This window comes from Erithacus rubecula (genome assembly GCF_903797595.1).
Source record: "Erithacus rubecula genome assembly, chromosome: 2".
Classification (NCBI taxonomy): Eukaryota; Metazoa; Chordata; class Aves; order Passeriformes; family Muscicapidae; genus Erithacus; species Erithacus rubecula.
The window spans coordinates 39,522,429-39,546,855 of NC_136685.1; the positions used below are offsets into that span (position 1 = coordinate 39,522,429).

General features: G+C 36.8%; 1 protein-coding gene across 2 annotated transcripts in view; it reads right to left on the reverse strand.

Annotated features, from left to right (window-relative positions):
• Positions 1 to 5,680: 5,680 nt before the first annotated feature.
• Positions 5,681 to 24,427, reverse strand: part of ASCC3 (activating signal cointegrator 1 complex subunit 3) — a 249,066-nt gene continuing 230,319 nt past the window's right edge. For both annotated transcript variants that reach the window (XM_079327712.1, XM_079327713.1), the window contains exons 38-42: positions 14,941 to 15,092; positions 14,280 to 14,430; positions 8,301 to 8,507; positions 6,379 to 6,554; positions 5,681 to 6,286 (exon numbers count right to left, since the gene is read on the reverse strand). In XM_079327712.1, coding sequence (XP_079183838.1) covers positions 6,151 to 6,286; positions 6,379 to 6,554; positions 8,301 to 8,507; positions 14,280 to 14,430; positions 14,941 to 15,092 — 822 coding nt within the window. In that variant the 3' untranslated portion in view covers positions 5,681 to 6,150. The remainder of the gene's footprint in view (positions 6,287 to 6,378; positions 6,555 to 8,300; positions 8,508 to 14,279; positions 14,431 to 14,940; positions 15,093 to 24,427) is intronic.

Consider the following 24,427-nt stretch of genomic DNA (forward strand, 5'->3'; position numbering starts at 1 on the left):
TGTCCTATAACCAGAGAATGAAACTTCCCTGAAGATCCTATCCCAGAATGCTGAGTCCAAGGGCAACATGGGATACTCTGTGAGGAGGAAAGTGGAGAGTGGGATGGGACATGGCAGAAGCATGCCAAGGAAACAGCAACATCCTGTAACTGGGGTAAACTGTTAAACAGCCACTTAGTTTAGCTTTATAGATTTGCACTTTAAATAGGAGGGAAAAAAAAAAAGGGGGATTAATCTTGTTTTGGCACAGGGGAATGAAAATGCCTTTTAATGGAGGTGACAGAATCATCTCGATGTTTTTCCCAGCTTTCCCTTTAGACATTGTTAGCATTTGAGAAAATAAAATAAGGCTTAATTGCAGAATCTTCACAGCTACAAAGGTGAAAGTTTATCAGAACCTGATCTTACTGTGCTACCACAATCAGTAATTAGTTCCTAATTAGTTGGGGATTTGCTGGAAAATACATGATGGGGACTCACCATGTGTTATTGGCATCTGAAACAGTTTCATCCTGTTAGCTAGAAGAAAGTATTGCTGTCAAGAACATAGGCCTAATTTTCCCACATTAGCACTGCCTGATATAAACTGAGTTATTTCCAATCCAAGGTGCAAATTTGCTACTGTGTGAAGAATGTGGTTCATCACATTTCATAGAGATTTAGAGTGCAGCAGAGAAGGATTGTGACATGTCTAGACTCCCTTTTCTGCCAGTGTTCTTGCCAATAGTTAATAGCATCTAGCTAAGAGCTCTATAACTATTTGTACATGTATCATGTTATTGAGAGTGTTGATTTTTAAAGAATGCCCAATTCACCTCTGCTACTATTACAATTAGTGGGAATTTAATATTTGGAATGAATACATTCATTCCAGAACACTTTTCATTCTTTATTTCATGGGTTTTCTAGCAGATGAATAATAGCAAGTCTTCTACTTTCCTTTCCCCTCCATAATCAAATGCACATATTTATTGAGAGTCTTGGTAGGACAAGACTAAGCTGGAGGAGAAGAGCAGCTGTGAAGCCTAATGGATGGCCTTAGAGAAGCTTTAATGCTCCTTATTTCTGAGGAGACATTATAACAGAGAAGGTTGTGCAGCAGAAAGACTTGGAGAGCCCTGGATTCAAGTTCCATTGATGTAGTATGGAGCTCATTAGAAGATCTAAGGACAAAACATATTGTAAACATATTTAATTGCAGGATGGTGTAATCACTGTGGAGGATCCCTTACTTTAGAGCTAGGAATTATTTATAAAGAGACTCATTTAGTCTAAGCATTAAAGTTGCTTTCCAGAGAAGTTCCTTTAATATAGAATTTCCTTACTGCATGTGAAAGCAGCTTAACCTCTTACTGCTACCAACATGTGACATCAGTTACAAACTTGGTTTGCTCATTCTAGAGCTTTTTTCCAAACCACTTCAGAAAACTGTGTCAGAAATTCTGTGTTCATCAGTCTTGGCATCACCAGCTGAAGTGCAGTGCAGTCTGAGAAGACATGACATTTACCAAGATACATTTTTAGAAAAGAGGATGGGAGTCAGACATAGCTGATAGGAAAGATATAGTATATAAGTAGAAATGGGAACGATAGCTCTCAGCAGAAGCCCTACTCACCTGCCTGTTTTGGGAATCCTATTGCATCCTTTTCGGGAATCCTTTTGTCAGAAAATATTTCTTCTTATGAAGCAGGAGAATTCTCCTTCTCATAAAATTGCTTGGAAGAGAGAATTTAGAACACTTGCAAAATAGCATGGGCTTGATTAGCTAATTAAGATTGAATATCTAAGCATCCACCTCATGGTACTGGCCCCTGTGACATGGGGATAACAGAAGTGACCCATGACCTATGAAAGACATCCTGTCTTCTGGAGTGGCAACTGAAATAATCTTTCATTTATTTTAGATTTCATTAGATGCAGTTAAGCAACTGAATTGCAAACCTGACTAAATAAGTGACAGGAAGTCAATGTGGTTACCTGGATGTAGATATCAAATGCTATTTCAGATGGCTTGGGTTACTTGAGGCATCCACAGAGGGTGACAGATACAGCAGCACTACATTTCACAGCTGATAGGCTTCTGCAGCTGGGCTATGTTCTTCTGGAGCTGAATGTAGAGGCCAGATGAGATATTTCATATTAAATGGCACTAGATCTAAGCAACTAAAAAAGGGCCAAAATGTGCAATTTAGATGGAGACCTTTAGGTTGTGGAAAAATATATACGATTTGCTTGTATTGCCCTACTTTTCTCTGTTTCAATACTTACTATTAAGGCTACAATAGTGTTCATAGCCCATCAGAGAAAGGTGATCTTAAATAATTCTTTCTGTGATAATTTACTGCCAGTAACACGGATACTGTCTCTGAACAGGTGAGGTTGTAGAGTTTACAGATAGCAGAAGGAGCTAAAGAGATGGCAAGGGTGGAGCCAAGACAAGAGAGTGATGATTCATAAACCATTGTCCAAAAATAAGCCTCTTAATGGAGAACTGATGACTCCTGGAAGAGTTATCAAACTGTCTTAAAAAACACCATAACTTATTTTTCTTGACTGAAGGAAGAACACAGGAATTTGGACTCGGGCTGTGATGAGTAAGGGCACATGCACATGAGATACTTTATTCTCTTTAGGCATGCCCCCTAGAACTACAGAATTTGAATTACATAATATGCATTACTTTTTAAATGCATCCTATTCTGTGAGGCTCCAGGGTGAAGGCTGATAAGAGACTTCCTGAAGTTATCTTCAGGATAACCATGTGGAAGTGGTCTCTAGAAACAATGACAAGAGGAATTTTGGGCATCAGCAATAAACTCTTGAATTCATCTTACCCAGGTCTGGGCCTTCAAAGTTTCAATTTACAACAGAAAAAGACCTGCAGTATTGAGGATGGCGTCATGTCACCACTGATACCTTTAGCACTGGGGCTAGAACTGAAATCTTAAATAAGGTTCTAAACAACAGACTGTGTTATAAGAGCTCCTTCAGAAGAGAGGGGGCATGGTGGTACATACCCAAACCTCCTCTAGCTCCTGCTGGGCACTGCTGTGATGCTGTTATCAGACTAGGACAGGAATAATGGGAAAGGATGGAGTCACAGAGGCAGACTTAATCTTGATGCACAAGAGGTGCCTGTTTTTTTGTTGCTTTCCAAGTTTTAGAAGAAGTCTCATACCTGAACAGGCGTGCACAGACTGCAGCTGCTCCTAGAAGGGGGAGGGGAGAGTAAAAATAAAAATATTATTGCAAACTGGAATGAGCAACTTAACATTAAACATTTCTTTATGTGCTGTTTCTTTCATTTATCCATAAAGGTGATTATTACATCACTGAAGTATTTATGTTTTTTATTTTTTAAATTATTATATTTTATTCTGTTTCATATTCATACTTTTGTTAGCTATTCTCACTTTTCACCATGAGATATCACTGGATTGCACACATTCATTGTTCCTTATAAGCAGCTGTTTCAAATGTATCAGAATTCTTTCTCTTGGATTTTTCAGTTAAATACTGATTCTAATCAATTTGCTTAAATTGATTCTTCAGACTTTTTCATCATGAATCCAATACTTTTGCAAAAAAAAAAAAAAAAAAAAAGCTTCAAATTTGTTATTTAGAAATACCACCTAACTACTTCTAAAAACAGCTAATACACTAGGAAATACAGTATTTCCAAACCAAAGTGCAGATGGCACAAATGACATTATAGAAACTTTTTAATTGATCAATACTGAATACTGAAGCTATTGTCTGCTACTCTGCAGTTAGACTTTCTGTGATGTGCATTTACAAAGCAAAAAGAGCTAGCCTCACTATGTTGGTATGTTGTTTGACTGTGGCATAGTTCTTTTCCTTAATTAATTAAAATTGTTGAGGGACAATGTATTGTTTCAGCCGTTTTCCGAAGAAAAGACTTAATTTCTCTGAAAATTTAAACTTCCAAATTAGATTAAACAATTCTTTTAAAAATGGATGAATGCAATGTGTGAGTAACCAAACTATTGCCTAACAATTTGAAAAGAATCTGTTTTTTTCTGTGACACAACACCATATTATATTGATATAGTCTAAATGGCAGAGGTGGCTTTTGTATCATCTATCTTTAAATTTAGTGACAATTTTTTTCTATTATTTCTTAGGCACATTTCTATAGGTAATATATTACCTATATTAATGGAATATAACACTTTTAATTCCATCAGGGGATGAATACACTCAGGTACAGAATTGATAATTTTAAAATCACTTCCCAAAATTTAAAGGTGCCAGATATGAAATAAATTACTGGTTAACTGTTGAGCCTTTGAAATCATCCAGCCTTCTGCTTGCTGCAGGGTGGTGTTGCCAGCAGGTCAGGAGGTGATCAGCACTGGTAAGGCCACACTAGTGGAGCACTCTGCCTGATTTGGGGCACAGACATGGAATTGTTAGAGTCCAGCAAAAGGCCACCAAATTGATGATGAAGGGGCTGGACCGTCTCTCACCTGAGGAAAGGCTGAGAGAGCTGGGACTGGTCAGCTGGAGAAAACTCAGAGAAATCTTGTCAATGGGTATCTGAATGGGAGACATTGATAAGGACATAGCCAGGATCTTTTTAGTGGTGCCTGGTGACAGGACCAGAGGCAACAGGCACAGCTGTTGGTGACACAGAAGGGTCCATCTTGAACTGCAAGGAATACCTTTTTTTACTGTGAGGGTGACCAAACCCTGGCACAGGTTGTCCAGGGAGGTGGTGGAGTCTCCATATTTTGAGATGTGATTCTGGGCAAGCAGCTCTAGCTGACCCTGCCTGAGGAAAGGAATTAGACCAGATGACCTCTAGAGGCCCCTCCTAAAATCAGCCATGCTTTGATTCTCTGTCAGTGCAGCATCACTTGGTGTCATTTTTCCTGGAACGCTTCTGGGAACAACTCTGCTGTATTCTTTCATCTGGTGAAATGCAATGGAAATGACAGCAAAATGATCCCTTGGAGAGGTAATGCTTATCAGCTCAGTGCAAAGCTGAACAAGTGAAAATACTAATATTCAGTTTAACTTCTAGTGTATCTGGATGAAGATGCACTGATGTTTCTGTATGATGGCTCCAAGTACTTGCCCAGCATCTTGAATCCTCTTAAGATTGAGGACTGGCCTCAGGATGTGTAGTCTCATCAGAAGATAGATGCTGCTACCTTCTGCCTTCAGATTTATGCCTTGCAGGTACTATCACAGAGCTGGGCATGTCTTAGACAATACCTTTTGCCTGCCAGAACTATTCATTGTTCATCCTGTCTCCTGTTGAAACCCCCATTTTTGGAGCCTCATGCCCTCTTATTTACAGAAGTTAAGTCACCCACTTTAACACCAAGCCCTAGTTAGTCTTAAAAGATTTAGGAAAAAACACTAAGAGAATTGCAAGTGTATCATATATTGTGTGTATATATATGTATGTACGTACATGTAAAAAGCAAACTTTAATAATTATCTACATAAATTGCATCATTGCTAACTGGAAATACTTTTTTATGATTTAGCTTGCCCTTCTAACTAGATTTACTGCTCATATAATAAAATAAATAAAAATAAATTTGTGAAATTTTTCTTTAGATTATCATTTTCAAAATGTACTATGCATGAAGAGGATTTTGTTACTACATCTCCTATATTTTACACCTAAAAATACAGTGCAAAATGTTCTGGGAATATTTTTATTAAACATGAAATATAACACATCCATCAATATTTGCAGCAGCTCTTGGATCAAATTTTGTATTTTTCCCTATAAATTAAAAAAGTTGGCCATTTCAATGCTATTAATAGACAGGCTATAGAACACTTTTCAAAATGAAGACGATAGCCCTGAATTTGCACAAATTACAGTATTGTTCAGTCTTTTATTTTGATGTTTCAAAATTCAACTAACAATCTGACTTCTGAGAGAAGAAAGATAAAACAAGAAAAGACAAATCCTCACAAAGGAGTAAGGCCACTGTGGCTAACTCGGTGTCATCAGAGTTAATACAGCAGTCACTTTCGTTTTCCCTGTTGTCTTGAGGTTTGAAGTTGGTTCCACTAAGGCAGATGCATTTTCAGATGTCCCAGAATGACCAGATGTCTTAGTTGCAGGAGCAGTTCTTTTGACTGAGTGGGCTTTGCAGCCAGCCTTACTTCAGAGCCAGGTGGCTCCTGCCCTCCATCCCCTCCGTGGTGCCTTGTGCTGGTGCAATGTTCAGGTAAATGTCGTACTGCTGGTCCATGCCAAGGTAGCTGTCACTCATGAGATACAGGGTATAGATGCACCTGGAAAGTAAAAGCAGCATTGTTAGTTTGGGAATTGGGTCTTGACTACTCGGAAAACATAGTAGCTAGGAAAATTTGAGAGTTTGTCATACTTTCCAGGAGTTTCCGGAGTATAAAAAGCAATGGAAACAGTATTTCGATTTCTGACATATCCAGTTCTTTTCAGGGCGATGAGTTCCTTTTTATCAACTTCTCCCAGTATCAAAAACCATCCTTCATCCTTAACTTTGGGGAATCTAGGAGCTATTGCTTTACTGTCCTGCTTTCCCTGTTGGAGAAAAGAAACAGCTTAAGAAAACTAGAAATCACCTTTCCAAAATTGTATTTTTCCTTGAATGAAAAACACCTCAAAACCATATTGCTGTCAATTTTTAGGTAAGGCTATTAGTCAGACTAAAATAGTGTTGTTTCTTTCCAGAAGAAGGGTTAAAAAATAAAAAAAATCACAATCCACAGAGAAAAATCCAGAACTCAAGATATTATTCCACTTATTTAGTAAACTACTTGAATGGAAATACTATTCCCTTTCTGTAATTTTACCTAATATATTCCAAATACAGAAGGGTTAATTGTAAGCCTAGCATCTTTAAATAAATCTAATAAATTTTATTCAAGATTAATATAAAGACAAAACCAGCACTTAAAGTATTCATTGGACTTAGATATAGCAAAAGGGAAGATTATTTCAGTGATTTATTTCTGGAAGCTGAAGACAGAATGATGCACACTTAATCAACATTCATTTCGTGTTTTGTAGAGGAAAAGGTTTTACTGAAGATTTATATGGAAGAAGAAACATCATTACAGCACAGAAGCTTTAGCAACAGTTTGATCCAGCTGTTTTTTTCAAAAGAGGGATCAAATTCTAGGAGAGGTTTATAAAACAGTGATCACTGTGTGAAATGTTTCTGCTCCTTTCACTACTACGGCTTCTGCTTAGGAAAAGTCTCTGTCAGTAACTGGCAAAGCAAATAGAATGATGCATGGATGAGCTTTGGCCCTTTGTTCCTCCTAAAACAAAAGCATTTCCCCTTGCAACTATGATGAATCTGCTGTAGTTGGGACAAAAAGTCTTTTAGGAAACAAGAATACTTTTCCAATATAATTTTTAACTAATGTAAGATAACTTCAGGATTTTCAACAGCACACATGTATCTCCACTATTATCAAAATGAAATTGTCTTAAGAGTCTCAGAAGTAACACCCAGAAATATTGTTCTTCTATCTTGAGCTCTTTACATCTTAACAAAAATGTTGATAATTATAATTCTGAACAATTTGAAATGTTAGAGAAATTAATGAGCAAAATTATAACCATGGTGGTTGCTATGCTGCTCATGGTATGTAAATGACAGAAAGAGGCCTGGATAAGGGAGTCAGCAGTGCCTGACAGGAAGGCAGCTCTCCTCAGAGCTGACATGCAGGTACAGCCAGGTGCAGTTGGAAAGCAGTGCAGCACCTGAAGGTCCTTGTCTCACCAAGATTTGCTGAGGGCCCAGCAAGCTGAGCAGCCCAGGAGGCAAGGGATGTGCTTTAAATGGGCAAAGGGCTGGGACCGAAATGTAGGCAGGGGAAATGTACTGGGAAAGAATTTTATGTGGAAGTTGTTCTAGGAGCTGTTCAAAAAAGCATCAGATATAAAACGTAAGGAAAATATTCTCAGTAAATGCCTGAGGATGTGTTACAAGTAGAAACATATCTATAGGTGTGAGTCTGGTATGCAGTTTAGAAGCATCTGTGAATGTAATTGGAAAGCTTATAAATTAGTTTGGGTTTTTTTTTTCATTGAGTTGGTCTAGGATTTTACCTTAAGAGTCTACTTATTATCCTGTGGCAACCTGAACAAACAAGTGTTTTCTTCTTCTTTTTTACAGAAAAAGCTTTGAAAGTGTTTATAACTTACATAATACTTAAACCATAAATAAACCTATTATACTGTATAAAGCATGATTGACAATTTAAATTGATTATTGGACACTTGTGCACTTGGGAAGGAAATGATAAATAAGTCTACCTGGTACCCCATCTGGGTTCTGTGCAGGTTTATTTGGAGCACATACTCTTGATCAGCATGCAGTTTGATCCATCTCTTGTCATCTCGTGTGTCTGTTGTCAAAGAAGGAACAGGTACTTCCTTCTGTGGTTGAACTGCATCATCCCAGCTGCCCTTAATGCTCAGAGTGACGTTCAGAATTGGCAAACGGCACAAGAAATTCCAAGCCTGTAGAAAAAAACAGTTCCCTATGGATTACAAGATTATCTATATCAAGTCACTCTTACAATAGCAATTAAATGTGCAGTCTACATATTTATCCTATATTGATAGCATTTTATTGTGTATTAGAATATATGGAATTGTACAACTCTTATTCATAAGCATAAAATACTTTTCATTAACCTCTTATGCTACTTTCTTCCTAGCAAATAAGACAAATGTGGAACTCCTCAGGCACATTACAGATGTCTTACTAAGATTACTGATGTCTGAAAACAGAAAAAATCTTTACTGCTCCTGATTAAAGTATTTTTCCCCTATAAGCCACTTAAAAACTAGTATAATTAAGTTTTAAATTAAACTTCCTTAGCCTAATCCATAAAGAACAAGTCACTGCAGTGATAATTAGCAATAGGCAAACCTCAGAGAGTTCAGAGGATCAGTTCAGATAATTAACCAAAAGTTCAACTGCATATCCAAAGTTATCCCTATTTTTTTTTGAGTTTTTCTTGCATCGATCTTCATGAACTCTCCTTCTTAGAGGCTTCCTGAGGAATTTTAAGTCTCCATGGTCTCTCTTGAGCTGCAACAGGTCCTCAACTTTCTCATCCTTGTGCAGAGAACTGTTTTCAGAGGATACAATCTGTGTAGCTCAACATGACACTCTCTTAACCTTAAAAAGGCATCCTGAATATGCAGCCCTATGTTTCTCTCATTTTGGTATCTATCAGACAAGGAAAAGCAGCTCTGAGAAGCTGTGACAAAAATGGAAGGGAACAATGTAGGCTTTCATTTAGTAAAAAGAAAATCAGCACGTTCGCGCAATGAAATTTGTTACGAAACAGGCTGTGGAAGGGAGGCAGTGATTTGTGGCCCTTCTATGGCTGAAAAAGATAGATGAGGATGGCACTAGAAGAAAAAACAAAATACCAAGAATCACCCTCTGTCCTGCCATCTTTCCTCTCCATCCCCAGAAAAGAACAGGAATCAGCATATATGAAAAGCTAGAGGGCGGGAGGGAGAAGAATGAAATAAGAATATTGGTCTTGGTAAAGAGCCATCAGATGCCAAAATGGGAACTTGTGGGAATGAAGAGGGTAGGCATAGTCACATGGGCAATAGCATGGAACAGAAATGTTTTATCTGGAAAAAGACTACAGCATATTTTATTTTTCAAGTATGGGTTTGACCATGTAGTATTTCAACAAAATGTACTTTCATTTAGATTATGCTTGATGTGTCTCATTACTTTTTCTGTGCTGGAAGCCTAGAGGCCTAATGAAAGCTCAGTTTGCTTTTTGCAGACATCATTGCCACGAGTCATACTGACAATAATAGTACATGGAGTCATACTGACAATAATAGTGTATGTCCATACATAATTAAGGATACAGCAGCCAGGGTAAGCAGACCTAAGGTCACACTGCCCTAGGAAAGGTGGTGCTGTCTCTCTCTCTCTCCAGCATTCTCCCTACCAGCTTGCTGTGCCCCTCTCCATCCCTGGTATGTTGGCATTGCCATGCTGGGATTGTGCTGCTAGATGGATCAGCTTGCTAATCATTTTGGTGACAGCATGATCTTAGATCAGCTTAAGGCTGATTGTGGCAACATATTCTCTAATCCTGTGATTCTGAATAAGCATGAGCCTTCAGTGCCACTGAAAGAAGTGGTCCAGCCTCCTCCCCTGCTGGCACAGACATTCATGTAGCCACTTGGCTATGGGCCATTTTGACTGTCAGTGGGAGGGTTGAAAGGATTCCTCCTCTCCCCTTGTCCCCAGATGCTCGTTCCCACCTCCTTGCCCGAGGCAGACACGGGGGCTGTGCAGCTGTGCGTGAGCTGGGTCAGCGGAGGTGAAAGCGGCACGGGGAGGGCAGGACTGCCCATTTCGGCTGCAGCACAGGCTTATTTGGATTAAAATGGCTGCATTACCAGAGCCTGGCTGGACTAAATGAAAAACTGGTTTCACTACAAACTAATCTCTCTCTCTCCCCTCTCTTGTGTGTATTGCATGAACAGCTGTGTCCGTTCAGTGCCGAAGGTGGGGAGGGCCAGCTGTGCGTGCTCAGGAGCTGCAGTGTAAAAGCACAGGGCACAGATGAATTGCACCAATGCTCTTAATGGTGTCTTAGCAAGGAAACAACAGGAAAGTTGTAACAGAAACTAACCAGCTAGGACTTTAGGGAAAAAATACATCTCTTTGTCCCACCTCTGAAAGGAAATGGGGAAAAAATGGCAGCACTTTGAAGAAGGTGAAAAAAATACCACTAACATTCTTGACTATTCTTTGTTGCCAGGATTATGATACATTTAATACACAAGGCTACTAAACCCACCTCCAGCAGATCACACTGAATGAGTAGTAACATCTCAAATGGCAAATGATTTTATGTTGAATGTAAAGGTTTTTAAGAAGAAATTTAGGGTACCCACTGTGTGAGAATCTCTGTGCATCTAAGCAGGGTATTTCTGCTGAGATCAGGAGAGGCACCTCCCTCTTGGATATAAACCAACCTGGTGATAACCTCTTTGGTTGTACTTTAGATATTTGCCTTGAAAGCTTTTATGTTTCTCAAAGGAGAAGACCTGTTACAAATATGTTAATAAAAAGTTTAATTTCAGCAGAAGTCAAAATTTATTAACTCCTTTGGTAGCATTGTTACCTGTTACCCTTACCATAGCCTGGTGAAGAGTATGATTTGGGCTGTTTTATATCACTCAACCCCAACACAATCTATTTGCCAAAGGCTGTCATGTCCTCATGCAGCTTTCATAAACCAAAGTTTACAAACAAACCAAAGTAACTCTAAATACATTTCTAATTAGATAAGAAGTAGATTTAATTTGTCATCCTATGATGGCTATTAACAGTTATATTTGATGATATTAAAAGGTCTCTTCCAACCTAAAGGATTCTATGATTCCCTGATTTTTCAGATCTTGTGTATTTGAAAATTAAAGGCAAAGTTAATACTGCTTGATCATTGATACAATATGCACAGCAGGTTGCCTTTTTATCATCCATGCAATGTGAGGAAAATGAAGAAATGCTTTTCTCACTAATGAAAAAAGTCAAGTAGTAGTAGGTGAAAATGAAAAAAAAAAATTACAGGAACAGATACTTCCAGAGTAAAAGTAGGTAATACTGTAGTCGAGCTAATGTTTGTTTATTTTCAATCTTGAAGTTTATTTTTTCTTTTTCAAAAATATCAATATCAACTCAATATTTTAAAGGTGCTTAATGCCTGAGTGACTTACAAACGGAAAGAGATTTGTTAAAGAAATATGATTTACAATGAATCACTGGAACATGGAGCTTTGACCAAAGAGTGAGGTTAGTTTAAATAGTTTGAATTTAGGTTGTCAGCTTTTTAAGTTCCCCTGACTTTCAGTGAGGTTTGGAATTATAACACTAAATTCTGTAAAATTCAACTCAGGCTCCCATGTCACTTAGATGTTTTTTGACAATTTTACTGGGTTTTTTTGCTGTGTAAGAAGACACAAACACATATCACCTCCTTTTAAATATGTCAACATATCCAATATATGCACATATATACTACACATACACATTTATCTACCATACCCATACATTCAAATTATAATAAAATAAAAAAAATTTCACAAACCTTTGGGAACATCATTACTATTTTTGCCAATAATCTGTCTCCCCAGGACCTAGTCTAATATTCCAAACCCATGAGCAGCTTCAAGAGCTGCTATTTTAAATTAATTACCAATATGCTTAAGAGGTATTTTCTTCTTTCCAAATGTAAAATTTCTTCCTTTTCCCATTTGCCTTAAATTTATGTAAAGCTTAAGCTGTTTTTACCAGTTTCTTGCTAATCTTTAGCTTTAAGATATGGGTTCAATATAATTCGAGTGAGAAGTAATAGGTTTTTAAGGAAAATAATGGTTTTGGTAATTTAGTGGCAAATTTATCAATTTATTTGACTCTGTTCATGTCTAGTGCCAGAAGGCTAAGCTTAACTCTGTAGTCTGATACTATTTCTTTATAGAAAACATAAAATACAGATGCTGAAGAATTTTTCTCTTGGGTTGGCCCGTCTATGTGAACACTGAAAGATTTTCCAGATGAAGATACTCAACAGGCAGTCCCAATATGAATTTTAATTCTGTACAAGGTATTACAATAGGGGGTTTTTTTGGTTTTTCTTTTCTGTAAAAAAACCTGCAAGCAATATAACATATAGGTATAAAGGTTTCACATTTGTAGTGCCCTGCACAACACAGTCATGGCTTTGCTATAACCAACACAGCCATTCCCAGCTCATGGAAATGAAACTTTCTCCACACATGATGGGAAGACATTATGTTTTTCCCTTTATATGCATCTGTATTTACAAACATAGATATATGGAGGCAGAGAGTCACTCGCAGTGTGAACGTACACACCACATACACACAAGCTATTTTTGAAGAAACTGCTAAGACATTTCAATACCAGCCAAACATATTTATCTGAGGATTAATCTTCATCTATTGAATCAGACGAGAACACTGCCATGCATACAATTATTTAATTAGCAGCCAAATCCTCTGCCAGTCAGCAGCCGTTCCAGGCATACTGATGGGGCAGTAGATGCAAATCTCACAGTAGTACTGCTTTTTCTCATTACTACTGCAATTAGCACTTAAATTGATGCTTTAAACATACTAATTTCTGGAATAATTCAGGATTTGTATGTTACCTGGGATCGCCTCACTGCAGAGACGACACCAGATTGCTACGCAAATTGAAGCACTTTTGAGCCAAATAACCATCATCATATCAGACAGAGCCAATTTGCATTTGCTTTTAAAGATAACAGAATGGCAATTTATGCAAATAAATTAAGTAAGTTTACTTCTGAGTTCTCCCTGAACTAATTATAACAATGTTCTAATTTTTTATCACATCTAAAAGTTGGACTGAAATCAATGTGTATTGTGTTAGAAATCTGTTGTTAAAGGAAGCCTTTTTTTGATGTCAATACATTTTCTTAATTCAAAATTTTGATGATAATTTGGTTACAAATGCAGATGTCTGTTATAGGCATTTCAGTACTTTTTTTTCTTGTTTGCATATCAGTAAAAGGTTTAACTGAAGCTGAACAGTCAAACTGTCCTTTTAAACATTCAAATAAAAACATGTGAAGTATGGCTTTTGAAGTTTTCATCTTTCCTACATTTATTCAAAATCAACAGGCTTAGAATGTGATGAATGCTATGGAATATAGCTATCCTTTGCAGCAAATGCCTTGAAAATCAAACTGAAAACAAGACTTTAGCAGCTCAACATTTTGGAATAATTTTTTTTTCCCCTTCCCTGTGAAGTATGAAATTTTCATCTCCTTTTTCTGTTTCAAACAGAAAATGAGATCGTCAGAAAAAATGGTGTTTGACAGACCACTTCAAAAAGCAGCTATGATGACATTTGCAATGCATGTATTCCTAGTGCAGAGTTATGAAAAGGTGGATAACACTCAGCAGATTGAATGACCTGGAGAAGCATCTTTAGAGCAGAGAGATGTGGTAATATGAGCCATAAACCAGAGTCTGTTACTGCTTAGCAGGGAATAAGTGAGAGTAATATAAGGAAAGCAGGCAGAGAAGAACCTTTGTAAAGCCAGCAGTACCTTGAAATTAGAGCAATGAATGCGTTGCACTTTATACAGAATGTCACATGGTATTTACTGAAGGAGAGAGAGTAAGTCTTTGCCCAACTACTCTTCCTTTCCAATCACAATGATAATGGTCACAAATAGAAAGTGTTACCTGTGAAATGTGTCCTGCTTGCAACTCGCTGTCCACAATGGAAGCAAAAACATTCTCTTTTCCTTCACAGGCAGCCATTAGTTCGGGAAGACACTCGATAGGTCCTTGGTAACCTCCATGCACACTCTTCCTTTGGCCTTGGCTCCACTTCCTGATACAGACAGCAAAACATATGCCCGGGGGGGAAAGCAAACATTTGTATTCAGTTGTTTTGGTGGTAAAACTCAATACTGCATTCTGTTTTTAAAGGGTGGTCATTTATTTTTTGTTAGCATTAATTACTGCATCATCGAAGCATCTATAGAGCTTTGCATTATCTATAATGTTAAGATGGATACTAATGTAGTTTGATAATGGATTAAAATAAAGAGATAATTAACATACAGTGTTAGATTTGTTAGGACTTGGAACCCTTCCAGTGGTCTCTTGCTGATTTGTCTGGAATCATGATTCTCAAAATAATCTGTGGGGGTTAATTAATCAATGAATATTGAAAACAGAAACAGAAAATCCATTTGGGAAAGCATCACTGTGAAAGGCAGAGTTCTGCTTCTGATTCATCAACGAACTTTCTGGGGCACAACAATGCCATTCAAACACAATCAGCAGTGGGAAGTGGAAAGAAATTGGAAACCTGCTAATACTTAAAAGAATTACATACCGAAAAAGGTAAAGGTGCTGGAGTTCTATATTTGGCAAAGTAAGCAGGGATGAGTCATGTATCCATCTACCCTGAACCACCATCTGCACCAGGTTGGTTATGTTCAGAGCAGTCACCAGCCAGCCATGATGTGCTGCAACATCCAGCATTGCCTGAGCAGAGGAGACACATAATAAAAAAAAGGAATGCAAATATAATTGCATACCTGGTTCATACAAGGAACAGCATGTGATTAATGTTTAACATACAGTGATTTCTATGCCTTAACATAGGAATTTATTTAAACCTCGATTGATGGCAGTTAGGCACCTTTGGAATTAACCTTGAAAAAAGATGAATTAAATCCTCTATCATTGTCACTGGTTCTTACTCCTGAAAAAGTAATTTACACAATGGTTTTGGGGGTGAGAACTGAAGGTAGAATCTTTTCCTTACAAATAACCCCTCTTTGACATAACCCAACTCAAAAAAATCTCAACATTTACTGTTAAAGAAAAGGTTAATTAATGGCAGTATTTATTTCTTTTTTGACATGACAATTTTCTCAGAGTTACATAATTATTAAAAAATCCTTGAACTATTTAAGAACATCACCAATATATATTTTTTCAAAAAGTAATACTAATGTCATTTACCAGTAGCAATTATTATTTCCATTTGAACCAAGTAGTTAAAAACCCCCTAAAATTGGACTAGTGTATTTGAGCTTTTGTTTAACACTTTGTTTCAACACAATGTTGAAATCTTGAAGAAAGCTTACAAAATACCTTATATTTTACCTATGGTGAGTAAAATCAATCAGAAACAAAATGGATTTCACCCTTTGCATTATAAACACTTGACTGTCTTGAGAATGAGAGATATTTGGCTGTCTCTCCTTTGGCATCTCTCTCCTGATACTGAAAATCTTTCCCAAAGTACACAGAAAACACAAGCAAACAAAAACCCCCGATACAGCTATACATCAGATTTCAAAGTGTTAAAAATCATCCTGCATTCCATGTCTCATGAGTTTCTGTTCCATCTAATTCCCATTTTGACAGTACAAATAAGAGGCATACTGTTAGTACCATTAGCATAAAGATCTAAAGCTCATTCAGTCTGGATTTTGCACTGCAAGTGGCCCTATGGACATGAAAAAATGGTTCTGCTTGCTTTTTTTCCTGACTGGACTTACACTTTGTTTAGTTAGTCTGAAAGTAAATTTAAGAGTTCTTCCAATGGAAAAATGACCAAACATGAATTTTTTTGTTTCAACTTTTTTTAATAGCAAATGCAGCTATTTGGATATATAGGATACTTTTACAGTGTCTACAGAACACTGAAAGAATCATTATGATTTATGAAAGCATTTCAGCTGGAAAAAAAATGATGATATAATATATTAGTTGTCTTGCTTATTTTGTTGTTCAATAACATTAAGATCACAGTAAAGTATAGGTCCTCATATTAAATTCATATCAGAGTAGAAAGTAATATGTTTAACTGTAGTTCACCATGGAGAGAATTTAATGTTTGATTAAAATACTAGAAAATAGATTTTTTAAGAAAGCAAGGAACACTGATACATTGAATCTCGTATATTGAACAGTTTCAACACCTTTTTAAATACCATCTTAATGTTAGGAGGATTGTAGTTTGATTTTAGGACTAGGCTTCAGATGTTTCCACAGGTTTTTCTTGTAAACACAAATTATATTGTTTGATACTTACTTAGGCAGCAGATACGTGCACCATTTTAACTTATTTTCCAGCCACTAGTGTAATGAGGAGAAGCTGTCTGTGTAAGTCTTTACATTTAATCAAATGTTTTACAGACAAACAAAAGGCAGCATTTACTTAAGGCAAACTAAACAGTGAAATCTTCTTTAAACAAAGGAGTTGTTTACACACGCAAAGCTATTTCAATTAAATTACACTGATTCTGGAGAAATACTGACTTTAAAGACACAAGTTAGTTTCAGTCCTGGGCAAGTCACACAGTTTATTTTAGCAGTTTACAATGCAATTTCAACAGTTTTTTTTTTTTTTTTCTCCAGATCAAGGTGATAAGATCAGTGACACTTAGAAAAATATTTGAAGTGTTACCCTGTATTACACAAATGTTGTCTCATTCCTCATGAATTGTGGACAAAGGGCCTTTCAGCTAATAACGATCCAGATTTAATATTCAATTTTTTGGAGGAAGAGTCACAGCACCCTGAAACTCTAACATTCCTAATGACCCTAGAACCAGTATCTCACAACACAGCCTAACTGGTTTCCATTTTCTGTCTTTCACTTGGCTTGCCAAAGTGACTTCCGTGTAAAATTGTTTTCACCAAACAGAAAATAAAAATATATTAGAAATCACACTTGAAAGCAGCACCTTTGTGGCCTGCAGATTTATATGTTGGTTCAAATGACATGTACTCACATAAGGAGGGAATTGTTCTCAGACTAGAGTCAGTCTTTGAACCTTCAAGGTGAGTTGCTCTTTACCTGATTTCACATTTTAAAGTATATTGAAGACTATCCATACAGTACAATCTGTGTTTCTGAACAATTGTGTGTTGCTGAGACAGTTTGGTGCCTGCCTCCTGTTCTCCACTATGTGATTCTTGTTTTTTTCTACAATTTTGGCAACCTGAAACATCATGTTCCTCAGTGATGATACTGCTGTGCATATGTGAAGAATAATGGGTGCATAGATATCCTAGAGTGCATAGATTTTCATGAGTGACAAGAAGAATACAGTAAGTTTTATTTTTAGCCAACATGAAGCAGTGGTATTTCATAGAATGCTTCTGACATAACACATAACACTGTTTACATTTTTTAAATCTATCCCTCTCCCCCATTTTAAACAGAGGTTTGAAAAGGGAAAAAGAAGAGTGAAGATGTAAGAGAAAGATAAATCTAAAACAAGGTATACTTTGAAATTAACTGGAGGATCCTTTCACATAGAAAATCTCCTAGAAATTGATAGGGGCCTACAGATAGATATCCCGTAGGGAGTAAGGAAAGCCTGTGTGTGTGAGACTCTGTGTTCCACATTGTTATGATGAATCCACATGGCAAATCCTCTTTTCCTCCTTATTTTCTGCTTCTTCACCCATAGAATTTATTCACAGCATCTCTATCTGGATCTGAAATCCAAGACAGTGACATTGTGAAAAAGTCAGAACAATGGTAACGTTTGCTGGTTTCATCTGCTGCCTTGGAAACGTCCACACATTTCATTTTCCTCTAAGTGTAAAGCACAGAGATGCTTAAAATTTAAATGGTTACTGAAATTCCTATAAATACTGAAGGTAACAAATCTCCAAATGTAACTATAAGCAACCAAACAAAGAATATTATACAAACCACAAAAAATTCAAAGTTTTTAATATTTAGGTTATCTGATGAATAATGTATTTAGTCTCTCTAGTTTGTCTAGTTGCTACCTGTTTACTTTGTTATTTTTAAGTCAAAACCAGTATAATTTTATAGAAACTTGTGGCTTTTTAAGCTGTTATTTTGCAAAGTAGTAAATAAATTCTAAGTATCTTACAGCTTGTAAGATTGGAACAGATTAAGAGTATTTTTCTAAATTGGGAAATGGCACCAATTGGTTACCTACCTTTCTAGCCTAAGAATTTAAACCAACACAGGATAATTTTATCACAGAGAAAAACTTAAAAGAAGAGGATAGTGAGTGCAAAAAGTGAAACAGGAAACAATGAAGATTCTTAAACTACAGAAAAAAAGAAATACATGGGCTTTTTTTGGTAAACCAACAAATTAATTAATAAAAAACCAAACCCAAACCAACAAAACTCCTCTAAGCCCACCACTTTTTAACCTCAAGTAGAATAAATGGGGCAAATAGATGGAGTCAAGGGAATTATTGATTGTTATAATAGAAAATATGTTTACCATCCTCGTTTTTGGGCTTCCTTCTGTGCTTAGGAGAATAAAAGCAGATGCCTATGCTGAGATGGGTTTTCATTAAAGGTTCAGGCAATAGCTCTTAAGCCTTCCAAGTGTCATACTTGGGACAGTTACAAAGTAATAACAGCAATTAGTGACACTTCCTTTACATTTCGTCTGTTACTATCAAAACCACCTTGGCTTGTGCTGATGTGGGAAGGAACAACCTATTAAGCATGGCAGAGGCAGCACAAAAGTGTTGATGACCAACAGCTCAGTGATGTAGATGTCAATTATGGCAAAAAAACTTTCGTTCGGATGGCATTTGGAATTGAGTGTCAAAATGTTTGAATCCAAATCTTGCTATTGCAGTCATCATTCCCAGAGTGCATTAAGATGAAACCCTCAGCATCTATGATCAAGTTTTCATTTATTTTCAGGAGCAGCAGCTGCTTATCCTTAGGTACAGGATGATTCAAACTGATCAAACTGTACCTTTCTAATGTGAAGCAGAAATTTAACAGTCTGTCTCTTTCTAGCCAAAGTTACTGATGCTTGGAATTTAAATGGTGGTTTATAATTTCCTAGTTTGAGGGGAAGCAAAGGTGGAGGCAGGATGTGGAAGATGTGATGTGTGGCACACTCACTGATAGCAAAACATTGCTTTTCTCTGGTGTCAAGTACTTCCTATATGTGCTCAAAATAAATTGGGACACTAAATTGTTCCATAATGAATATATCCACTCATCCCTACTTTTCAGGCTACCAAAATATCCTGATTGCTAAATTCTTTATTATGGAGAATTTTTACAAAGTTTTTATAAACACTGTTTTTGGTATTATTTTCACATCCTTTGTTTGAAAGTCAGGTACACTGGATAACTGGGTAGGTGGCAGGGGACCAGACTAAAACTAGCAGAATTTCTGATCTACCCAAATGACTTCAATGGCTTTTTCCTTTAAGATAAGCTATTGAAGTGTTAAAAGTGGTACAGTTTGTATCTCATTAACAGAGACTGCATACTGCTTAGAATAATTTCTTCTTCTTTTTGAAGTCACCTGTCACATAACTCTGAATATACTAAGCATATCAACTTAAATCCTGTAAACATAAATGTCAATATTTTGTGGATAAATTATATTTAAGGGAAGTGTCAATGAAGCTATAATGATAACTACTCTGGATACAGAAGTAAGCTAAAGAAATGTAAGAAATGCCTTTCCAGTTGAGAATTACATCTGTAATTCTACTACTCAGCTAGCAGTTGAATTCCTACAGTGATGTCATTGGTGGCAATGTCTTTGTGGATGGGGGCTGAAACATCAGGTGCACTCAGGGTGAGTTACATGGCTAAAATTTATCTATTCTTAAATTTTTTTTTTTTTTTGTATCAGTGCTTCGCAGACTATGACACTTTCTCTAGTGCTTTTATTCATGAATTTGAAGTTTTGTCTAGGACTAAATTTCAGTTATATATAGGAGTTTAAATCCATAGATCTACCAAAATCATTAGAATTGTGTCTATTTACATCTATTTAAGACTACAGAATTTGTGTAACAAATATTTATAGATAGTAGATAAAAGGGTATGCATTTTACCTATTTTCCTAAAACTATATATTCAGAATAATAATAATTTTTTGCACATGCTTTAAATGTAGGAAGCCTTCCAATATGTAAGATTATATTATGAACCACGTGTGACATGATATTCTGCTAATACAAGTAAAATATTTTTTCAGATGTTAAAGCATGCCATGTACTTCAAGTTTCATGTTTTTATATAAATCATGACTACGATGCTTCAACTACATATCTCAGAAACAGCAACTGACTTGAAAAGTTGGAATTTATTTGAAGAAGTATTACAGAGAGTTCAAGGTCACTACCTTTGTATATATCAGTAAAACAGGTACCTACAGAAGCTTTGAAATTCAGAGGTCTAGTCCAAAATTGCTTTTTAGAAATGTTTTAATCTGGGTAGGGGGAGGAGTTCTTTCAGATCAGTTAAATCACGCTTGCACAGCTGCGTAGTTTCAGCCTACAGACTACCCCCCTCTTGTACTTCATCAGAGATATAGTGAATAAGATGTAATTAATCCTATTCAGGAGGCACTCCTTTTATACTGCCCTCTGTATCCTACTTCACTTTTTTTACAAGCATATTCAGTCCCCTCTTCCATATGCTCTGCTACCCCCTACGAGACACTAATTCTTCCTTCTCCCATCATCATAAAGGTCTCACTGATGTATGCAAATTACAACCTTCCTAGCTGCTTCCTAAGATTCCTATCCCTGTATTCATCCTTTAGCCTCCATAGTAACATTATTAGTATTTTCAGAACCAGGGAAAGGACAAACCATTTACTGTCTACATTTAGTGGAATGCAACCCTTGGGTTCGCACTGATTTCTTTTTAATAGTATTACAGAAATAAAAGCAGCTACAGAGTGTGATACCAGCAATGTAAACTTGGTAGGTCATAACTCAATATTCAGAACTCGTTGAGTCCCAATAGTCAATTAATTTTCAAATTGATAATTAATAAATTGATATTCTCTGCTATACCAGTGAACTGTAAAAAGAACAAAATGATTTTGATAATAATGTCTTTGCAATAAATCCCAATTTCCTAACATAAACAATGTCTTAAAGCCAGTATTTGTCTCAAATATTACAGAAATCTACCAAAACTATGAAAGATACACAGCATCTTCCTCATGGTATATCTGCCCTCTTTACAGTTTAAAGCCAGTTTCAAAGTAGGAATGTAATATTTTGTCAATAATCAAAATTTTTAGACTGCATTCACAAGAATTCTTTTCAACAGCAACAGTTATTCCCAGTAACTTTCTACTGAACTTTTAGCCCCTTAAGGTTAGCATTCAGGAAGCTCAGCTGCTGTCTAACAAACTTAATTAATCAAAAAGTCATTTCCGAGCTGTAACTATGAGTAAAAGTGCTTCAAGTGTGCTAGCAAGCCTACAAGTTAATCAAAATGCTAATGCAGTACAAATTAAAGTTGTGATTAACATTTCACAGTAGCTGCTTAAGTGAATTGATCACACAAATGGGTTAAGCATTACTCATTTCCTCCAGCCCCAACTGGGAAAAGGTTTGTCATGGGTGGGGGAGGGATTATGCACAAGCTGCACCAAATCATCATTAAACCATCACCAAGATGCTTCCATACACCCCATCATTGATTATCCACAGCAAGCAAAACTCCAACCCTGCAAAGGTGTTCCCACCTTCTCCCACATATATACCTACCCAACACAAGCAGGCAGCATTTCCATCCCAACATGTCCAGGTCCTTTCCCTACCAAGTGATCCATTGATGTTTAGTGTCTATAAGTGAGCATTGGCACACAGGATAAACACTACAAGATTTTTGGATTATTATTTCCACACTCCTATTGTGGAATAATAGCCATACAGCCATGAAAGCAGACAGTATTTAAGTAAAAATTGCAAACAGTGTGCCATCACTGTAATATTACTGCATACCCAAAGAATATGTGTAGCAGCTCAAGAGATGTGGCCTCTGCTCTTCACTTGTTTCTGAGGAATCCTCTGCATTCTCAAGTTAATTTGATTCTCTTCCCTTTGTTCCGTAAAGTTGCCCATTTATTTATAGTTGCCAATGCAACCACTACACAAAAGCTCTTTCCCTGGACACTTCTGGACAAATTTTACTTACACAGCTGTAAAATAGCCTTTCCTGTAACTCCCACCACCTACCAGCAAGCAATTGGCACACCTGCGCTACCAACAGACAACATACCAGCTCAAACCACTCTTAGGATCTTTAAGAACTTCTCCACTTCATAAGCAAAAACCCAAAAGATCCCTTGGGACATGGCTCTCCAAGTCAACAGTTTTAGTGGCTGTTATGAACTGAGGAGGTCTGGGGAGCATGAGAAGTGCAGAGCCATAGGACATTCTCTTTCTTTGAGCCCCAAAATGGCAACATGGGCTCCTTTGCCTTTGCAGAAGTACTTTTGTGTTCTATGGCTCCTTCTGAGGAGTCACCACCACCCACCCAGAACAGTCTGCAGTTTAGCACAGTAAGTGTTTTGTACATAAACCAGCTCTTAGCTGAATTGGGCAGCATATTAGTGCAATATTTGACAACTCTGAACTTGTACCACAAAGATGATTCTCATAAGAACTATAGCAAGTTGCAGTTTAAATGACCTGAAACAACTTTTTTCCCTGTTTTAGAGTGGCTAAAGCAGTATTATACACATCATCATCTAGCTAAGAAAACAGTGCTTAATCCAAGGAGTATTTTTCATTCCTGTCAAAATTAGATTCTCCAACGGAGTAACATGATGAGGAAAGACAGGGCATCAGTGATAGCATTACAAGGCCCTTGTTACAGGGATAGACACGTTTCCCATGCAGAGTAGTCTTTCTTCTGCAGTTTGGAATCTGTTCTCATGTCCATCTTCCCTCAGTGCCCAGCTACCCTACTGAGATGTGTTTAACACATTCATAGGTAAACACTTCTCAAAGGTTAGGGCTGAGCTCCATGGCAGTTCTACTTCTGGCAATTTTAAAATATTTTATCAACGATTATACTACAAGTGGAGGCTTGTGGCCAATTCCAATGCAAAGCCAGCAACTGTCACATTATTTCTGAGAAGAGACTGCCCTGCTGAATCCGAGAGCGATGGTATTACTGCCTCAATTATCCATTTCAATTAATGCAAATATAGGCAGCAGTCTTAGGACAGCAGAATAAGAACTGATCGCTGAATACACAGTCACAAAATATAAGGCTTGACAAAGGAAGCAAAAAAAAGAGATTACATTTAGTTTCATGTATTCTTAAATAAGATAGGAAAAGAGTTGGAGTATTGTCTTTACAATAACAATTATATTTTATAAAACTGTTAGAAAAATAATTTAATTAGAATTTTTATTATTTAATGTCCATTCTCTTGAAAGAATTGAAGAAATTTTTTATTTTGAGAAGCTACTGGAGTGTTCAGCGCCATCTTAGTGACAACTCTAACTTTTCTCAGTAAAAATAACAGAGAGTTCTAGGCTTGATGAGAATATATTGTCTATTGCAACTGTACTAGACATATCTGAGGAAAATAAAAATTAAAGGAGTTGGCCAAGGCCACACAGGAAGTTGTGTCACTTTTTTTGAGCCATGGGAACCTTCTGTGCTTTATCTGTGAGAGCCTGTCATTGATAACAAACTAGATTTTAACTTGAGGTTTTCAGTGTAGAGCAGGGGCATTCCTTCAGCCTAGTCAAAGCCTCAGTGACCCTTCATTACAGAGATGGGAGTGGGAGCAGATAGGCATTAACATTCCAAAAGGTTATATATTGCTGTTCCCCATAATTTTGCAGTAAAAGATTCTGCATTTCATTTTGGGTATATAAATACTAAATTTTATCTTGCTATAATGAATTTTACCTATACCTAATAAATGCTAACCATAGAAAAACTGTAACAGAATGTATTTCTTCTTTTTTTTTTTGCTAAAAATTGCATTCCCCTATTAAGTCAGCACTGTAACTTTGCAAGTTCTGTTAAATGCTCATGACTTCAATATTTCACTGTAACTATAG